We start from the raw sequence: 15172 nt of genomic DNA, 5'->3' as shown, positions 1-15172 counted from the left end.
CCATCCCCTTTATAGTGCACTATGTGGCATTCAATATGTGGAAAATTGTAAATGTGTGAACAAGTGACCGATTTCAGAAGCAGCTTCAGTGTCTATTTAGGGAGTGAGATGCTTCAAATTCTGAAGAGCGTTTGATTGTTGATCAGAAGCTGAAGTCTGCAGTAATGACATAAAAATTATGATCCATTTTAGAAGAAGTGAAAGACTGTAAATTTCATTGCTTATATCTCTTAAATTAGAATTTTGTCATTGTTTTAGAACACACTAGCATATTCATAACCTTAAGGCTATAACCTATTCATATACTAAAAGCAAAAAATTTACATTTTGATTTCAGAGGGGCTTTAAATTTATCCACCATAAAATGTAGGCTTCTATTTTGGCATGGCACATTTTCTGTAATAATCCTCTCTAAATCTGACTGTATCAATCTGAATGTACACAATAAGACTCAGAGCCATACGTACCTTCATCTTTAGATTTGTCCGGTTTTTCAAAAACCTGTTCTAGGTTTCTTGCACCTCCATTAGTTTTAAAGTCCCTCATAGAGATTAACAGCTGAACCTCCGAAGCAAACATCAGGATCTCATAGTTTGGAGAGACCTGGTAGTCACTAATCTTTTGAGAAAGAGCATTAAGAATTCAGTTTTAAGCAACATCTCTCAGTTATCCAGTCAAAAAAAAATTGTTTAAGTTTAAGTCCATATGAAACAACAGGTGTATTTTGCTACTATAATGTGAAACAGGATTTTTAGTAGGATCGAATTTAGTTTTAGACATGATTTTAGCAAGCAAGCAAGCCAACGCACTTTGAACTGCATTGTTTTTTTTTTGGGAAAAGTACTCTAGCACTTTTCCTAAAAAAAACAATGCAGTTCAAAGTGCTTTACAGGCAAGAAAGATATATTAAATAAAATAGTAAGTATAAAAATAAAATACAAATAGACCCTTTCAAATACACGAATAAAATTTATAAGGACTAAAATATAAAATAAATAAAACATTTTACAGTTATTTTACAATATTTTCAATACATCTTACCTCCTCTGGAAGGTTATTCCAGAGGCGAGAATCACAACGGCTAAAAGCAGCATCACCGAATCTTTTATTTCTACATTGTGGTATAGTTAAATGAAAAGAGAGTATCTGAGAGTCCTCAGTATAAATCCCTCACGCCTCATTCCACAACGTCATTATTTCATTCAAAAACCTCTTCTCGCTTCACACCAGAAGCCTACAATTTTGTAAAAACCTTTAACAAAGAACAAACTACTGGTCACTACGCCGTTTTTTGTCTGGCTCCTTCAATTTGTATCCCAGCTGATCACAAGGATTGTTTGATACAACAATGGCTGCAGCAATGTGGATGTGGTGTGGCAAGCAGCGGGGCGAGGGACCGCGAGAGCGGGCCGGTGATTAACGTTCACTAGTGCCAGCTGCGTGGCACACCGGTCTCGTTTTCCGCAGCTCTTGCTCCTCCTTATATATGCTCCCGTCACATGGCCGCGAGACGAGACCGGTGTGCCACGCAGCTGGCACTCATGAACGTTAATCACCGGCCCGCTCTCGCGGTCCCTCGCCCCGCTGCCTGCCACACCACAGTGGACTATCCTGGCTAGTGAAAAAGATTCTGTGCGTGAAAGAGACTTTGTTCATGTGGGACACCAGGTCGACTTGTCTTGAGCTGAAACATGGCCAATTGTCGTTTAAGAACCCCGGTTTCTGTGAAAACTGTGCACACTTCACTATAAAAAGAGCCTTCGATGCATGTCTCCTAGCCCCATTCCAGCTGCCACTCAGCAGGAAACCATTCTTGTAGAGCTGCCCACCTTGACGCTTGATGCGTGCGTCCCTCTGCCCAGTGTGCTCAGCACGGACGAGGAAGACGATTTGGAGGGGATGGAAAAGGAAGGCCATCTCCGAATGCCCCCAATGGAGCCAAAGCGCACAGCAACTGCAAATCCAACATTGCCACCCAAAGCACTGGATGCACTTATAAAACAGCCACTCTCTCTGGACTCTGAACGCAATCTCTATACTGACCACTTACCGGAGCTGCAGGACGAGGTGTCGACCATGCCAGGTCAGACACATTGGGAAGAGATCTATGTCATTACGGATCTCTCTCTGCGTCTTCAGAGATTCCTGTTCAAGCCATGGCCACAATGGTCATTCAAGAGAAGGGACGGTAGGGCTGGTCTAAATACAATTTTTTGAGCTTCGAAGCATCGTTAGTAAATCAACTTCGGAGGGAGGGGGCTGAACATATTTATTTTCTCTAATAAAGGCAGAAATCTCGAGAAGCGGCACGTCTTACACGGGCAGGGCTTATGCTCTAAGAATATACTGCTCTATTGATACAAACACTCTGGTCTGTTACATTCCAGTAACAACCTCTTATATTTTGCAGTAGATTCATTTAGATTGATAATAACGGGTAATAGGCTTGCTGCGAATAGGCTTGACACCGCCCCCACCGTCGTTTTGATATTTTGTAGTTGCACCACATATTAACAGAGCACAATATAACATCACCTTGGGAAGTTATCGCTCCCTTAGAGATGATGAGACACTTAAAGGGATACTTCACCACTTTTTCATATTAAACTATGTTATTCCCTTAACTATAACGAGTTGATACAAACCTCTCTCGTCTGAGTGCGTGTACCTTATCTCTCTGATGCGCGATGACGATCTGATAGCATTTAGCTTAGCCCACTAAGCCCAGTTCATTCACTATGGTACCAAACAGAGATCAAGTGAGAAGCGACCAAACACCTCCACGTTTACCCTATTTAAATGCAGTTACACGAATAGTTGAACGTTCAAATATAATGACATAAAATAAAACGTGGAGAACTAGGAGAACTAATGTATGGCGGAATAGCACTTCTGAGTGTACTTCGACTATGCGCAGTAAAAAGTCACAGCTGAAAAATCCTCCCTCACATCTCCCCCTCACTCACTCTTTTCTGTCAATAGGTTTGAAAACAAACGCGGAAGAGAAGACTGATGCTGAATAAAATCATAGTTTTTGTTATTAGTTTTTGTTTCGTTTTTTTGATGCTTCAAGCGATTCTAATCAACCAAATGATGTCACATATGGACTACTTTGATTATGTTTTAATTAGCTTTCTGGACATGGACAGTACAGTGTGCATAGACTGCATATCGAGGCAGTGTACATGGCCTAACGTGCCAGCTCATACAGCCTACTTGGCTTTCAGTAACCCAGCCTGTCGAGGCAGTATACACGGCCTAACATGGCCATCTTTACAGCACGCAGCTTTCTCATACACCTGCTTATCATGGCTTCCTTCAAATACTTTAGGCAGTAGCGTATTAATTCTGTTCTAAAACGTATTCATTCTAAAACTTCTGTTTATTGATTTTACATCAATGGTAACACTTCATAATAACGTTCAGTTGTAAGTCATTTATTAGTGGTTATTAATGTTGAATTAATAATTTACAAAGCATTCATAAATGATTATCAAGTGATATGCTAACATTTTATGAATGAATTAGTTATGTTACAAGTCATTTACAAGTGATTAGTAAATGATTAACTAATGATTTATGAAACATGGCTATACATTCATAAATGATTAATGAGTGATTTGTTCATAATTTTACATATATTTAGAAGATTCAGTTATAAGTAATTTACAATTGATTAGTTAATGATGAACTAATGATTACCAAAACATGACAATGCATTTCCTAAATGTTACTAAATTGTTACTTTTTTGTATATTTTGTAGATCCAGTTATAAATTATTTACAAGTTATTAGATAATGATAAACTAGCCATTTACAAATCATGATTATACATTCATTAATGATTAAGTATAATATGCTAACAATTTGCAAATCTGTGGTAAGTTATCTTTAAAGTTATGTAGTGGTAAGCAAGACACCCAACCCCAGCTGCTCCCGACGAGCTGGATGGTGCCTTACATGGCTGACATCGCCGTCGGTGTATGAATGGGTGAATGTGAGGCAAAAATGTAAAGCACTTTGGATGGCCATAGGGTCTGTTAAAAAAGCGCTATATAAATGCAGTCCATTTACCAGTCCATAAAAAATTGCATATCATAAAATAATCAAACAGATCCTTAGTAAATGGTTATTAGGTTACTAGTTAATATATTATTAATCACTGAAATGTCAGTGTACCATTATATCAATAAACAATTGTTAATCATGAACAAATGATGATCAAACCATTAGTAGATAATGAATATATAACTTATTTATGCATCATTAAATTTTTAACCTGGTCTGTTTAAACAGCATTTATAAATGCATTTATATTTTAAAGAATGATAAATTACTAGTTGTCAAACTAATAAACATTTTAGAATGACTTAAAGTCAGGGGATTGCAGTGTTAAGTTAGATCCTTTCACTCAATGTTGCAGACTTGTATTCTGTGAGGGGTTTGAATTTGGTGCTTTCTAGACTTAGAAAAGACAGAAAATGTATTTTTGTCTCATGGGGATGAAAGACTACAATTCCCAGAATGCTTCGCTGCCCTTTGAGGCCATTCCCAAAGCCACCGCTACTGGATTATAGTGACTGAGTTCATCACTTGCTGGAGATGATGTTGTAAACGCATGAATAAATCATTTACAAATCTTTATCACCCGTTACCAATGATCTCTACACGTATACAAAGCATTTACAACGCTTTCTGCGTCCCCTAATCTAAAGTGTAGACTATTCATCACTTGTAAATGTTTTACACATCATTCGTAGATCTTTCTTACCCGTTACAAATGATCTGTACACGTATACAAGGCATTTACACCGCTTTTAGCGTCCACTAATCTAAAGTGTAGACTATTCATCAGTTGTGTATGTTTTACACATCATTTGTAGATATTTCCCACTCGTTACAAATGCGTCCATTGATTGCTACAACAAATATAACGTTAAATGTGAAAATTAAATTCTGCTATTCCACACCTGCTGCAATAGAAATGTGTAAATAGGTAATTCATCTAATTACTGAAAGCATTTAATTCCTATTTGTCACATAACCAATCCCTTCCCTAAACCTACCCTTTTGTGTTATATATATATATATATATATAAACAGGCAGATACGACTGCAGGAACAATTTATTCAAAAAGTACAAATATTCCAAGTGTCCCAAGGCCTGGATTGGTTTGTGTGAAGTAAATCCGCAGAAGTGATCAGCATCGTCGAGTTCATCCACCGGCCGATGATTAATGATTAACACATTTCAAAATTTGCCTCCGGGAAGAAACGTCACATCAGCTTTGACAGCATTGGCTGTCGTGTGTCTCGTGACCAATTGCGTCATTACGTCATCTTTGATTGTAAAATGCCATTGGCTCTCATGTGTCATGTGACCGATTGCATCATGCTAAAGAGTCAGGAGTATTATTTGAATTATAAATATAAGAAATATGCATTTACAAAGGGATTATCATTTCAATGATTAAAACATTAAGATCAGCTCTGTTCTTCACATAAAGATATCGTATGACTTCAGAAAACTTGGAATGCAACATGAGCTAATACTTTTATACTGTTTTTGGTCAGTTTTTGCAATAAAAGCCTATTATAAAATCATGTCTACTTTTACAAATGCAAAGAATTAAATGCGTCTTGATCTGATGCATTGGGATGTAATGCATCAATACATTATAAAGGCTACTCATCATTTACTAATGGTTTGATCATCATTTGTTCATGATTAACAATTTATTGAGATAATGGTATTTTGACATTTCAGTGATTAATATATTAACTAGTAACTTAACCATTTACTAAGGATCTGTTTGATTATTTTATGAAATGCTATTTTTTTAAAAGGCCTAACTTATGAAAGATTTGTAAATCGTTAGCATAGTAATCATTTATGAATGTATAATCATGATTTGTAAATTATTAGTTTATCATTATCTAATAACTTGTAAATTACTTATAACTGAATCTACTAAATATATGTAAAATAATAAACAAATCACTCATTAAATCATTAGTTAATTATTTACTAATCACTTGTAAATGACTTGTAACAGAATTTACAAAACATAACATGTTAGCATATCACTTGATAATCATTTATGAATGTTTTGTAAATGATTAGTTTATCATTAACTAACCACTTATAAATGACTTACAACTGAACGTTATTATAAAGTGTTACCATATAAGCTATTTTCTTTGCAAATATTTGCAGGTACTTCAATCAAAGAATCTTCCAACTGCAAGCATCAGTACCCTCCGCAATCGGACTATGGACGGGGCCTACGCCAAAGAACTGTATCATTTCGTCTATGATACTCATTTTACACTACTGTAATTTAATCTTATTCAAATGTTATTCTCGCTATTCTAGTCTTTTGGGTAGAATTGGAGTTCTTCATAAAAAATAGTACTGTGTATATTATCCTCTAAAAACGCATAACTGTAGTTGATTTTATAGTGGATCATATCTAGAGATCAAACAGTATGAATATTCAATTTCATGATTATAGTGACCAAAATGATCACAGTATCATTAAATTGTGCTAGAAATGTCCAAAAAGTACTGGCACTAAACAGTTAAAGCAATTCACCAAGTTTTATGTTAAAAACCAACAAACAATGTACTCAGTTACGTATGTAATCTCAATTCCCTGAGATGAGGAAACGAGTACTACGTTGAAGATGCCAGGGGTTAACTCCTGCTCCCCGATTTTACTGAAAGCTTATGAAACCATGCAGTGCTACTGTACACTCATAGCAGCGAAGAGGGCTCTTGCATGCTATTGGCTGGTCAGTGGGAACTGCATGACCCAATGGCAGAGCGGCGTAACTGTGCAAACCTATCAATGCTGGGTCTGCGAAGCTGAGCACAGAACACGGCAATATGGGCAGGGCACCTGCCTATAAAAGACGCTCGCATTGCCATATATTCAGGTTTATAGAATTAAGCGACAATCACAAGACGTTAGCAACATAGCACGGCAGTCTTAGGCGGTACTCATTCCGTTATCTCAGGGACCCAAGCTTACATACGTAACCGAGCCCTTTCCCTTTTGGGCGGTCAATCGCACTGCGTCGAAGACGCCAGGGGAACCTATAAAATCCTGCCGCACTTTTGATAGCGTAACAATATTTACTCCCTCATGCTGGAGCACTGGAATGAAGGGCTCCCCAGACCAGAGATATGACACATATCTTATGACACTTGATATATCCCCTTGCAAACTGGGCTCATATAGGCCAGCTATATACACTAGAGGAATAGAATTAACACTGGAGCATTAGGACACAAGGCTCCGAATGTCGCTTAGCGAGAAGTGGGCTCATAGATGCCATCTAACCTCTTATTTATTCACCAAGGATTTCTGCTTGACCTCCATGTTGTACAATCTGGTAAATGTAGACCGTGAGTAGTCCAACCTGACACTCTACAGATATCATGGATAGAAACTCCACTGGACGATGTACAGTAAGAGGCAATGCCTCTGGTGGAGTGCGCCTTGTCTTGGCGGGGGGTGGGGAGGGGAGGGATATGGGCACATGCCCGTGGTAGAGGGTAACCATTTTGGGCACATGCCCGTGTCTTGGTTTAAGGATGACTTTAGTGTCTCCTGGGCAAAACTCCAGACAAGAAGCATTCATGGAGAGCACTTTTATGTCACCCACACATTTAACTGACATTAGTGCAGGAACAGCAAGGCAGTCTTAAACATGAGTGGCTTTAATTTCGGCTGTCTGTAAAAGCTCAAATAGAGGCTCTGTAAGTGCTCGTAGGATCAGAGAGAGGTCCCAAGAGGGCACCATAGAAACCACTGCCGTGTTGTCTGTATGCACCAAGACATGATGACCCGAAATACAAGGTAGGAAGGTCTTGAGGGCTAGAACCACTTGAGGGCTAGTTTATGTGTAACCGCGACTCCGCACTCAACCACGAGCCAAAGGTCTATTTGTCCTCACAGAGAGCGCCTCAACCCATGTTGGAGGTGTCCATGGTGACCACCATTCGTCTTGAGACAGTCCCCATGTTCCCCCCTGCTCGTTGAGGTGGGGTTTTAACCAAGGGGCCAGGGCTTTGACACAGCTGTGGCCCACTTTTATCAAAAGTTGGCCTGAGTGCCAAGCTTGGGGAGGAACCCTGGGTTTCAGCCAGTACTTAGTTCGACAGCCACGCCCTTGTCTGGGTTGAGTCTAAAAATTGCTCCTAGGAAAGAGATTCTCTGCCTGAGAAGCAACAGACATTTGGTTGTGTTTATTCTGAGTCCCAGGCATTCTAGATGGCTGAGAAGCACAGATTTGTGAAATTTGTGAAAAGTGCAGGGGCCAGGGATAGACCGAATGGTAGGACTGCGTACTGGTAAATCATCCCGTCGAAGGCGAATGTCAAGAACTGCCTGTGACGGGGATAACTTAAAAAAAGTATGCATCTTTCAGATCCACTGAGAAGAACCAATCCATCGGGCAGAACGATAATTTGGGCGATAATTTGGGCGATAATTTGTTTCAGTGTTAAAATTCTGAAAGGCCATTTAATAAGGACCTTGTTCAGACGTCTGAGGTCTAGGATGGGTTTAAGACCACTGTCCTTTTTGGGAAAGGGGGAAGTAGCAGCTGTAAAAGCCTGACTCACACTGGGGGTACCACCTCTAAGCCCTCTTTTAAGGCTCTGTATTTCGGTTTTGAGGACGTGAGACACCTTGCTCTCCACTGAAGTTTGTAATATGCCTGTGAAGCAGGGTGGTTTGCTAGCAAATTGGAGCTTTTCTAACTATTTTCCAGACACAGCTGCTCCTCTGCACTTAAAGAAGATTAAAGAAAATTGTCTAATGCCGTGGTACAACAAGCATACTCAGGCCCTCAAGAGAGCAGCCAGAAAACGGAGCGCACCTGGAAGAAAACAAAATTAGAGGTTTTTTTTGCATTTCATGGAACGAGAGCATGAATGCATACAGAAAGGCCTTAAAAACAGATAGAGCCGTTTATTTTTCCAACTCTCTTTGAAGAAAACAAACACAACCCTAGGTATTTATTTGATACAGTGGCTAAATTTACAAGAAGTAAAGCTTCAACTTCCGACTTTTCCAAAGAGCACAGCAGTAAAGACTTTATGACTACTAATTTCCTACTACTTAATTCTGAAAAAGTAGATTCTAATCATTGGACCAAAAAAACTCCACAAGTAGTAACCTAGAATACTGTCTAAAACTTGATGACTGCTCTTTCAAGTCCTCGTCATCAGTTAGGAATAGGGCTGTCAAAATTGCTCAAAGATGACGTTCGAATATTCCCTCTTAAAAAAAAAAAAAAACGAATATTCGAACTATTCCCAAATATAGCTGCACCTTCTCATAAAACTGTGTTCATCTTTGGAACACAAATTAAGATATTTTTTATGAAATCTGAGAGCTTTATGTGCATAGACCAAGCGGCAACCTCACCCAGTTTCTCTTGAAGCCAATACGGAAGTGGCTCTCCATTGAACCCCATGTTAAAATGCCCAACTTTACAGCAGAAAAAGCTAATTTTGCCCTTCATGACAACTGTGAGGGGATGATTTTTTTTATAACACATTCGTCAACATTATATAAAGCCTTAAAGTTCGGCATAATTAAGGGCGTGGCCACTTTGAGTGACAGGTGGATATCCATTTGTCTGCTTTCTGTTAGTCATCGCGTCACCTGGCTCCAGCCACGTCCTGCCTCTTTGCCCATTGTCAGTTATACGAGAGTGACGCACGATGGTGTGCTGCTTGGATGGCAATGGCCAGCTCAACCCTACTTTTCGCTTCAGAACTATTCTCCAGAATCCTATGGGTGATGTCATGGACACAACATCCATATTTTTTTACAGTCTATGGCATAGACAGATACATAACTACCACTTTGATGCTTCAAAAAGTTCATAAAGAGATAATAAAACAAATCCATATGAGTGGTTTAGTCAACATTTTCTGAAGAGACTTTATTAGACTTTATTAGCCTGACAAGCCAGACCCACATCAAGATGTTTGGTCTGGAAACTCACCATTGACAGGGCTCAATCCGAGGGGTGGGATAAACGGTTGTCTTTAAAACTCCCTCTGCACGCAATAGGATAGCACTACACCAACCAGAGCAACGAAGGTGAAGCAGAGCTAGTTGATGATTAAACTTTCGCCGTATCCGGTCAGCAAAACTCACAACACATCTTCCCTTTTTATTAATGACTTCAGTGCCATTCTTTGTTCTTTTCTCAGAGAAAAGCTTAACTCCAAGTCTTCCAGAGTTGAAGTCAAAGCTGATTCAAAAGACCGCCGTTCGACAGCCTCGTCGAATTTAAGATAGAACATTGGTCTGGGGAGTTTGCTATGGATTTCTACTCCACAAGAGGCGTGATAAACCAGCATAATTTAAATGACTCTTTATGCAATTAAATAGTCCTTCAACCAATGAGACCACAAGAGGCAAAAATCATGACTATAAAAAAGCAATGACCCATCACTTCTCTATCCGTCATCGTGTTAAACGAGCCAATAGCGTGCCAGTAGAATAAGCCAATCTGTGATTGGTTCCCGCAAAAGTGTAACAGAAGCAGTAGAAATTAATGTACAGGTCAGGTTTACAGACTGGGCTGCAGGGCGAAATCAAATCGCCGGCAGATCAGGCTGGGTCATGGGCGTAGATTACGCGGGGGACGCGGGGGACGTGTCCCCCTCACTTTTAATAAAATGTATTTTCGTCCCCCGCACTTTTACTGGGTCTCACCGATCCTAGTCGACCCGCTCCGAGCGGGATTCGAACCGGTGTTACCCTGTGCGGGGGCGGACAAGTTAACAGGGACGCTACGACAGCCTTCTCTAAACTCGGTTGATAGCGCGCTTCTTGAGGTCAGGGGCAAGTGTATTTACATAGAAACCAATGTGAATACATCAAGATTTCAATTCAGAGACAAAAAAATATCTATGCATGACCTTGCAATTTTTTCCGAATCTTAATATGAGGAGGGCGCTCTCGCAGAAAGTCCAAAAGTGGATTCGTAATACCCAGTCACGCTGGAGCTGCAGCTGAAGGAAAACAATCGTTATGATGATGAAACGTGACGACGACAATCAGACGAGTGCGACAATATATGCTTTATGTGTTTTTTAAGTCATCTCAATGTAGGCTATTTATTGACAATAAAGTATCATATGAATAATGCAGCTTTTTTAATGTTTAGTATTCTGCTCACCACGGCTGCATTTATGTAATCGAAAAAAGTTAAAACAGTAATATTTTGAACATTATTACAAATTAAAACCGCTTTTTTCCCTATGTGAATATATAGTAATTTATTCCTGTGATCAAAGCTGAATTTATCATCATTACTCTAGTCTTCAGTGTCCTATGATCCTTCACTAATCATTCTCAGATGAGGATTTCATAATCAAGAAACATTTATGATTATTATCTGTGTTGAAAACAGTTCCCAAAATGTTGTGGAAACCATGATAGCCCACATGTTATTTCTCAGGATTCTTTAGTGAATAGAAAGTTCAATGGACAGCATTTATTTGATTTTATTAAATAAATTATCTAATTTGTAATATTAAAAATATCACTTGTGATCAATTTAATGCATGTCTGATCAATAAAAGTTTTAATTTCTCTTTTTTAATTTTACCACAAATGTTTAGAAAATTAAGCATCACCATGAGCAGCACAACTGATAATAATCCTAAATGTGTGTTGATCATCAGATCCTCATATGGGAATGATTAGTGAAGGATCACTGAAGACTGGAGTAATGATGATAAATTCAGCTTTGATCACAGGAATAAATTACATTTTACTATATATTCACACAGAGAACAGATGAGTTACATCAGAATATATATATATATTTTTTTACATTGCATAAAATCTATGGAGTCTTAATGCAGAATGTTTGTAGTATATAAACCAATCATAAAATTGGCACAAAAAAAAGGAGAATAGGAGAATAATATTATAGATATTAATTATTGGTTATTTTTCAGCAGTGTGTTTGATATCTTGCCCAATTAAAAGCAAGAGATGCGATACATTATATTGGTCCAAAAAAAAAAAAAAATGGTATTACGACATTTCTGTCCCCCTCACTTCTGAAAAGATGGCTATGCCCCTGGGCTGGGTTTACCCAGTCTATTTTTATATGTGAATAAAAGCCTAAATTCAGTCTGTTTATCATATAAAGCGATTGTCTCTTCAAAAAATTGGGACTAAACCGCCCAATTCATATGGACAACTGTCTATGTTAGTGTAACCTAACTGCTATGAGACTTAAAGATTGAGGATTCAACCACAGCTTTATTGAAAGAGTAATCCACAATCGTAGTCAAAAGTAGAGCAAGGTCAAAACACAGGCAGTCCAAACAGGCAAACAAGGCAGGAGAGACAGGCAAAATGGTAATCCACAGAACAGGCAATAATTTAAGACCAAGAGACAAGAAACAAGGGAGACTGCTCAGAAATGCAGTATATACAACTAATAAGACTTTGCAGTGAATCGGCACGGTTACGTGCACATTCTTAAGCCGATTATGCCTAATAAGCCGACCATGAACATGGTCATGTAAACGCGGTAACCCATTTTCTTTTATCTGTGTACGGTCATAAACGGCTTAAAGGTGCCATCTGTAAAAATTGAGGTAAAAATATCCAAAAAATGACCTACACGCATCAAAAGAATGAGAAGAAATAAGGGCGATGATGTCATTAAAAAAATGTCAAGTTATAGTGCTGCAGAGATATCAACCTTAATTAGCAGTAGCATTACTAGCCCCGGCCCGACAGGTATCGTAATACCAGTCTCGGCCATGGGAGGCGGTATGCGGGCAACATAACCACCAGCCAACCTGGCGTACTTGAACCTGATGTCAATCGTGTGGAAAGTACAGCCCACTACTTCATTTCAGTTCAGGGAAGAGAGTGGACGGGTGGCCGAAGCCCTTGGCCCCTTGAATGTATCTGATATGATAAAAATAGCTGTTTTTACCTGAGCAGAAAAAGCGGAAATGCGTGCGCCCGGCGACTGTGTCCCGTCCCGTCATAATAAAAGTCCCACTACTCGCGAGCCGTTTAGAATTGGCGCCCTCCAGTGGACGAAAAGTTGCATAGTGCACCTAAGCATAAACCGGTCGGGACAGGTTGTTTTTTGACTCTTACCCCAAATTTGTGCTGCATGTAAATGCATTAACCTGCTTTCTGTTGACTTATTGAAGTGCGCATGTGTGATAGGTGACAAAAACGCAAACTCAGAGCAGATTTAAACGCATCCAGACAGAGCGAGCTAGCATTTTGCATGAAATAAAGACATATATCATAAACGCACTCTTTTAAGACCCAGAAAATTGTAAAGATGTGTTCTCATCTCATGCAGCAGAAGAAGAAGAGGTTCAGTCAAAACGCTGCATCTGTAACTGCATAAGGGATATGAGCCACAAATCTCCCGCTGACACGTACACGCTTTATTTAACATCACAACGGACATAACATTTGGAATACTCAGAGTCAGATAAAGAGATTATTATTTTTGACATCACTAGGAAATAACCCGGTTTATTAATAAAGTCATGTAAACACGGTTTACTTTGCGTTGTCAGTTTAGTGGTTTGCATGTAAACGGGGAAAACTTCAAGTTCTGTCAAAATTTCAAGCTGATATTTGTGAGTAATCAGCTTACTGGTGTGCATGTAAACGTGCTTAATGACAGAGTGAACATGGTTAATATTGGCCCTGTCCCAGCCAAATGGCACCCTAAACCTTCACGGTCTTCCTCCGAGACCATACTTTCACAAAGTAATGCCGCTTTGACTGCCGGGAAGAAGTCCGCTGTGTAACCCGCACCAGTGCAGACTAGGCAGAAGTGCGGATCGAGGGTGCATATTGACCTCAAATAAAAAAAGTTTTTATTAATAAACTAGTAAACTAATCCTTTAGGGCTCATATTTGAGGCTTTTGGAAAGGATGTGGAGTTAAAAGTCAAGTTCACTATTGAGAGCATCACAGTGGCAATGTTTCCTATACAAATAAGTGGTATTACAACTTCCCTAAATCAATTGCTGGGGGACATACCTTCTTTATAAGCTTTTGAATGGTTTTTTTTGCCTTGTCAAATTCTGTCTTATTGATGCTGCTAGATGCATCCACAGCAATGTAGATATCAAGTTTTCCACCTTTATCCAAAGATATTTTCTTCCCATGCTGATCTGAAAACAGAAAGAACAAGGCAATCATATTTAAATTTGTTAATATGATTGTTTTCTTCTTCTGAGCACAAAAATTATTAATGATGATGAAAAACGTGCATTTGTGTATATATTAGGGCTGGGCGATATTGCAAAACAATATATAATTCAAAACAAGCAATTTCGTCGCTGCTTTTTGCGGATGATGTTGTCGTGTTGGCAGCCTCAGACCAGGACCTTCATCGTGCACTAGGATGGTTTGCAGCTAAGCGTGAAGCGGCTGGAATGAGAATCAGAACTTCCAAGTCCGAGGCCATGGTTCTCAGTCGAAAAGGGTGGCTTGCCCACTTCAGGTTGTGGGAGAGCTCCTGCCTCAAGTGGAGGAGTTCAAGTATCTTGGGGTCTTGTTCTAATCTCGGACGGGATTAGATTAACATGGGGACGTGGGGGTAAAGTAATTTTACCTTAGGACGTCTGTAATATTAATGGAAAATTCACACGGGATAAGACATCTCAGTAAAAATAGCAGAAGTGGGAGGAGTAACTCGCTTTACGCACCACGGTATCCTCCTTGTCAATTTACGGTCTATGGTCTGAACGGTGTCTCATACACACACACACACACACACACACACACACATATATATATGTATGTATATATATATATATATATATATATATATATATATATATATATATATATATATATATATATATATATATATGGGCCATTCTACAGAATTGGTGCAAAGTCAGAGGTGGAAACATCTTGAAAATTTTTATTTTTTTCCCACAAATCTTGCATGTATGAAAATTGTATAGTATTCAAGGTACACATTTATAGTAATTGTGCAGTTAATTCTCATACTGTATTTTCAGAAAATGCTGGAATATTTTCATTCTCCCCAAATTTGTCACTACCAAAACACAATAATATATAATTTATTGAGAAGGCTTATAATGACCTATTACGATTTTTTTACA

At 38.9% G+C, this 15172-nt stretch overlaps 1 protein-coding gene across 1 annotated transcript in view; it reads right to left on the bottom strand.

The window, feature by feature from the left end:
* Positions 1–15172, bottom strand: part of LOC137047031 (complement factor B-like) — a 45114-nt gene that overhangs the window by 17293 nt on the left and 12649 nt on the right. Inside the window, exons 6-7 of the mRNA XM_067424562.1 lie at positions 14076–14209; positions 468–618 (exon numbers count right to left, since the gene is read on the bottom strand). Coding sequence (XP_067280663.1) covers positions 468–618; positions 14076–14209 — 285 coding nt within the window. The remainder of the gene's footprint in view (positions 1–467; positions 619–14075; positions 14210–15172) is intronic.

This window comes from Pseudorasbora parva, chromosome 18 (assembly GCF_024679245.1).
Source record: "Pseudorasbora parva isolate DD20220531a chromosome 18, ASM2467924v1, whole genome shotgun sequence".
NCBI lineage: Eukaryota > Metazoa > Chordata > Actinopteri > Cypriniformes > Gobionidae > Pseudorasbora > Pseudorasbora parva.
The sequence above is the reverse complement of the archived record's forward strand: the minus strand, read 5'-3'. Positions and strand labels throughout refer to the sequence as shown.